General features: G+C 42.7%; 1 protein-coding gene across 1 annotated transcript; it reads right to left on the bottom strand.

Annotated features, from left to right (window-relative positions):
• Positions 1–2,280: 2,280 nt before the first annotated feature.
• LOC148475108 (uncharacterized) lies at positions 2,281–5,292 on the bottom strand. The gene has a single exon (XM_088457719.1). It carries the CDS (start codon positions 4,928–4,930, stop codon positions 4,079–4,081), a length of 852 nt encoding a protein of 283 aa, XP_088313845.1. The 5' UTR covers positions 4,931–5,292; the 3' UTR covers positions 2,281–4,078.
• Positions 5,293–6,511: the final 1,219 nt, after the last annotated feature.

The raw sequence follows: 6,511 nt of genomic DNA, 5'->3' as shown, positions 1-6,511 counted from the left end.
TGGGCATCACACTTGCCGATGTGGGCAGCAACGGCGGGGGCCATGCTGCATTCGGCAGCATGGCCTTTGGCGGCTCTGCATGTAAGGCCGATGGAGGATATCGATGATGACGCACGGTAGGGCGCATCGTTAGCGACATGGCGGGTACACACTAGACGATGTGCCCGATATGTCGGTCCGATCTCCGGATTAGGCAGCATATCGTCCAATGTGTACCCAGCATTACCCTAGTATTTATATATGCACCAAAGCAGGGCCAAACACCCAATACTATACAATTATGGATGAGGGCTTATATTTACTCCTTGATCCCAAATTACATAACTCTAATCTAGTATTTTATAACTGCTTCCAAACATAAAAAACCCTATCCAAAAATTGCTAAATTTATATGATACATGGTATGATACAAGACAACAGATGTAAAATTTGGGGCAGACCACCACCCAAAAGGAGTCATCTACACTCATTGCTGTTTTTTTTCATAGGTTATTTGGAATCACTGTGTGTGGTTATATAAACTCTAAATCTAGCTAAAATGACACCACTGTGGATCAGTCTGGCGCTTCCTTCCAGCCTAGACAACCCAACATTAGAAGAGCAGCACTGAATATTCCATTTCTCCCAGACCGACAGAGATTTTATCTGGCAGCCTGCCAGCCGCAGATGTCGCCGGCATACACTGTGAGATTTCTATCACAGTGTATCAGCCCGACATCTGCGCTCCGCCCCCGGGGGAGGAGACATTTCCCTGTTCCTTCCGTAGGAAGGAACACAGGAAATGTGTCTGTCGGCCACGGCTGGGCATACACTGCCCGATGTGGCCGACAGTTTACCGGTAAATATCGCATCGGACGGGCATGCTGGACAATCCGGCATGCTGGACAATCCGGCATGCCCGACCGAGCAATATTTAACCCTCGGTCGCCCCCCCACACGCTACAATTATCGGGGTGATCCGCCGATATCAGGCGGATCGCCCCGATAATTGTAGTGTGTATGGCCAGCTTTAGCAGTGTTTTTACATTGCTACAAATAAGGTACCAATACAATTAAATGGGCACCCTATACCATATCTGGTGGCACTCACCAATGATGAGATTCTAGCATAAAATGATATATAACATAATTCAAACGATTTAACATGTCCTGTGTGCAGCACTGCAGGAGATGTTGGCAGTTTGTTAGTCCATGATAATAAAATTATAACACTTTGGAAATAGCACACAGTACAGCATGGGTGTATATCAAACAAGGAAACACATTTTAATTGAAAATAGTAAAGTGGAAAAAAAACATAATTACTTGACTTTATTTGAAAGAAAAATATATTCAATCTAGAGTAGTTTATTTTTTTGTAAAGTACAATGTGGCCATAATTCAAGTTTCCTTATTCAGAACAGCCTATAGCTCTAATAGGCAGAGATGTATTATTAGGGCACTTATCGTGCAACTAAAGCTGCTCCCATGTCGCCTCTTATTGAGGAGAAGCAGGTAACAATAACACCGAGATGTATTAGCATCTTGGATGCTGGAGGGAGACAAAACACTGGCGATATCAGTAAGTCCCATAGTACGCCATGCCTCCTGGCCCTGCAACCAGGATTGCTGCTGCAGCACCAATGAAGCATCCTGTGGACGCTCCAGACGGGCACCCTGCACAGTATATGTAGCCAATCGGACGGCCATTCATCGCTGCACTTACCCGAGCAGCTGGTCATGCCCCCTTCTGCACAACCTGTTGGTATCAGAGGCTCAGTGGGCGGGGCTGGCACAGTGCCCTGTTACCGCACTGATTATATGGGTATAGTATGATATGTCGACATGGTCATATTGTCGATCTTGACCATGTTGTCATCACTGTCTACAAATTGATTGTCAAGTTAGAATGTCGATATTTCATCCATGATGGCTTAGTTGTGACATACCTTGCTTCTGACAACTGCAGCTAGTCCAGAGAAGCTTCCGGGTCCTGGCGGTCATGTGACTAACTTCCGGGTCAGTGCTGCGATGATCCCTAACCCTCCGGGCTGCAGCCTATCCCTAACCCTCCGCCCTGCAGCCTATCTCAAATGTCGACATTCTGACAATGTCGAAATTTCACCTGTTGGAGAATGTCAACACATTACCTGTCAACATTTTAACAATATAAAGAAAATAATTAATGCGCTCAGTCAATGTAAGGTGATATGCATGCAAGTGTAACCATAGAGAACATTGATGCAATAATTAACTTTAAATTTTACTTAATTCTAAACATGCAATAAAAATGTCATTAAAATAGCATAAACGTTATGGCTCCTAATGCAGATCTTAGGGTTAGGCTGCGGGAGGGGAGGTTAGAATTACGCTACAGGAGGAGAGGTAAGGGCTAGGCTACGGGAGGAGAGGTAAGGGTTAGGCTGTGGGAGGGGAGGTTAGGGGTAGGCTGCGGGAGGGGAGGTTAGGGTTAGGCTACTGCAGGGGAGGTTAGAATTACATTACGGGAGGGGAGGTTAGGGTTAGGCTACTGCAGGGGAGGTTAGAATTATGCTATGGGAGGAGCGGTAAGGGCTAGACTGCAGGACTAGTGGTTAGGGTTAGGCTACAGGAGAAGAGGTAAGGGTTAGGCTACGAGAGGGGGGGTTAGGGTTAGGCTACAGGAGTGGAGGTTAGGGTTAGGCTACTGCAGGGGAGGTTAGAATTACGGTACGGGAGGGGAGGTAAGGACTAGACTACGGGAGGAGAGGTAAGGGTTAGGCTGCGGGAGGGGAGGTTAGGGGTAGGCTGCGTGAGTGGAGGTTAGGGTTAGGCTACGGGAGGAGGTAAGGGTTAGGCTACGAGAGAGGAGGTTAGGGTTAGACTACAGGAGTGGAGGTTAGGGTTAGGCTGTGGGAGCGGAGGTTAGGGTTGGGTTATGGGAGAAGAGGTTAGGGTTAAGCTATGGGAGCTTAGGCTGCGGGAGCAAAGGCTCGGCTGCGGTAGGGAAGGTTAGGGTTAGGCACTAGGGGGAGAGTTAAGCCCAATTATGTCCTCAGCAATAGAACCAGTTCCATCAGCAAGCTACAAATGTACAAGTACGCTTCCTATGCCGCACATTCAGCGAAGCAGTTTGACAGAACCCCACAGTAACTGACATATAAGAGTTTATTTACTAAACGGCATTATGTATTACATTTTATTAAAAATAAATAAATATATATAAAATCACTGAATTTAATCCCATGTCAAAACCACTGAAAATCAGCAGTCTGTAAAAAGTGTTGAATAGTAATTAAACTCCATAGACCAGAAGTTCCCAAACTCTGTCCTCAAGAAAACCTAACAGTCCAGGTTTTAAGGATATGCATGCTTGACTATAGGTGACTTAATCAGTACCTCAGTCAATTTGATTTAACCACCTATGCTCAACTATGGATATCTCAAAAACATGAACTGTTGGGGAGCCTTTAGGACTGTGTTTGAGAACCTCTGCCATAAACACGTTAAGCTGAAGGCAAAGAACTGAATACAGCAATGTACCCATCACAATAGAAAAAAACCGCAGCAGTTATTTGAAAGAAAATATTTAATTACTACTCATGCTGTGTAAATAGCCCTTAAAATAATATGTTCTTATGCATCATACCCTGATTTAAAATGAAAGCAACAGACGTTTATACAGGAGGTTTCATACGTTCATTCTATTAACATACCTGAGATCCACTCCTTGTGAGTTATGTCACATAAATACTATACTATAGCTATCTAAGCAAACTCCTTTCCCAACAAAACAAGCCGCCTTTATTTAAACAAAAATAAATAGATTTTGTTTCATCTGATGTGTAGAAAGTCCTTACTTGTTCGAATGCTGAATTTTAATCCCAGAGTCAGTTAGAACATTATTGAGCAGTAAAACAGAATCTAAGAAAATAATCCTGCCCTACCACTAGGACAAAACATTTGGCTGTAATAGAAGTATGTTGAGTTACAGGATAGGAAAGTGGCAATAGCCAGCCAGTGAGGCAGAACTAGCATTAAAAATGCACAGATCCTCACACTTCCATTACATAGAAAAAAAGGCTTTGTATGCTCCCTGAAGAGTCATTATTACAGGCTCCTATAGGCTTCCTGCAAGAGATGTATGTGAAGTGCTATCTGTGTAGCCTGGAGGGTCATGGTTCCTTTCAGCTTCACTGATTTGATGCTTTAATGATTCCGTACTTCCACTTGTTTCCTCAATTAAATGATCAGTCAGTGAGTGGTCCACAATATCTGTACTGTCTTGTGCTGATGCAAATGCTTCAGGAATTCCTGTAGTATATTGGTTTGTCTGAATAAGTGGCACCGCTACAGATGCTGGAGTGTCTGTTTCTGTGTGGGGTGAATGTGTAGAGGTGATGTTGTCTGGTGCAGCGTCTTCAAAGCCTGATTTTAAGGCCTCCGTTCCAGCATTGGTGTTTACCTTTGTGGATGAAGTCACAGTTTCTTTGTTGTTGTATATCTGGGCCTTCACCGATGGTGTGTCACTTACGGTTCCCACAAGTACCTTGTGCTCAGCTGCAGATGTGTCATAAGTTGCAGGTGTTGGGGTACCTACATATTCTGTGTTTTCTGAAACCACTGCCTGGTTACGTGACTGCTTTGCTGGATCCAGGCTGGCCCTGGCACTGCTGTTGACAAGTGTTTCATCAGACACAATAGTTGCATTGTTGGAAATAGAAGTATAGAGTCCTCCAGGGCTTGGACTAGTATGTGCTAGCTCTCCACTTGTTCTTACAGGCTTCCATATCAAACTGTAATAGACAGCTAGTATTATAGCAGCTAGAGAGACAGACAACACATAGGCAAAAACAGTTGCCAATCTTACCCATTTTTTATTGGTTTTAGCTGTCATTTTTGCTTTCTTGTCCCCTGTGTACGTAGCAGGCTTCCCTCTCTCTACATTGGCAACAAAGTCTTTGTCCTTCATATTGCCCCTGTTTTTACCTCTGTGCTCCACCGTGTCCTCTGTTGCAGGGAGATAACCACAATGAACAAAATCTTAAAACAGAAACAAGTTTAAAAATCTAGGAATTATCCCTGATATCTCTGCTTTAGGTCATAGCTTTGATATGATGGGTCACAGCATTTCATCGCATCAAATGCAGGTTCCCTTGTACGTGCAGTACGCTCCTTTATGTAATTGACTCTTCTGTGTCTGTTTTAGTGAATGTCAAATGAATGTCAGTTCTGTGCCTAGGTCCATGACACGTGGATTCTTGCCTGCCTTCTTGTGAAGAAGCAAATCCATTGTAGGTCTCTCTATGCTGGTCCCTTCACTCCTGGTCTGAATGATGCTGCTTACTTTAGCAACACACAAGAGAACAGCAGATGAGGAGGGGCAGAGTGACACTTCTTAAAAGGGCAATCAATGGATGCTGGGATGAGGTAGCAAATTGTTGCTATAGCAACAACCATATGCCAAACCTCCAAAGGAGTAATACAGCCTAAGCCACACAGCAATATAAAAGGGAGAGGAGAAAAGTTATTTTTTTTTTTTAATTCTGCAAAAAAAAATGATTTGGTTTTCTAGCTTTGGTATTTTTTTTTTATCAAATATGTGATTTGCTTAATGCCAAGTGATATGATAAATGGTTAATTTGACTGATATTATTAAGTCAATATTTATAGATCTCCAATATCCATTAAGACTGTCAATGAATGTAATAAAATATATGCCTGAATATATATTAGTGGCAATGATTATTTTTAATTTAAATAATATTTTTATTTCCAGGTTGATAGGACATAGTGTACAAAATACAATAACAAGGAGTGAAGTACAGATCATTTTGTTATGTTTTCATTCAATACATGTTACAGATTTCATCAACAACTGCTAAAATTGCTGGGGCAACTGGTGATTTCCAGGAATTAACTAGCGTCAGAAATCACATCATATTGGGGCTTATGTATTAATCGCTGTGATGATGCCGCAATTTTTGTCTATTTGTTATGTTTTGTTTTTTAACATAACTCTCCCATGTATGAAACATTTATGCAGGTAGAGGCTGCAAGAACACACTGTCCCTGCGAAACACAAGCTGGCACAAAACAACTTTTTAAATACTCCACACCTCCTGCGAGAATGCCCTCATACAGTAGCCACATAGCAGTTAACTGAGGATTGCTATGCTTTTTTGGAGCTTGGTATATAGGGGCATATATAGTCCCCATGGAAATGAATGGGGACTGAGGTCTGTGATATCTCCTGCAATAGGCTATTATTACATACTGCAGTTTCCACATGATTTTCGTAGAATAAGGCTTAATACCAAAGGTGCACCCAGGGAAAGTTCTCATTTCCCTGACGGACCAAATTTTTTTTTCATAAATGGAGACTGTTTTATCTGGCATCTCCTCATACCATGTTTGCGTATGTAACGAAGATCTCTGCATTACTATTATCACGTAGGGTGCAACTCTTTTGCTGGTCCATTGCAGTGTGCTGATGAAATAGTTTTTTCTTGTCTAGATTAACTCCTCCCTTACATGCACCTGTGATGGACCA

Source organism: Taudactylus pleione, unplaced genomic scaffold (genome assembly GCF_031769625.1).
Source record: "Taudactylus pleione unplaced genomic scaffold, aTauple2 ptg000778l, whole genome shotgun sequence".
In the NCBI taxonomy this organism is placed as follows: Eukaryota; Metazoa; Chordata; class Amphibia; order Anura; family Myobatrachidae; genus Taudactylus; species Taudactylus pleione.
The sequence above is the reverse complement of the archived record's forward strand: the minus strand, read 5'-3'. Positions and strand labels throughout refer to the sequence as shown.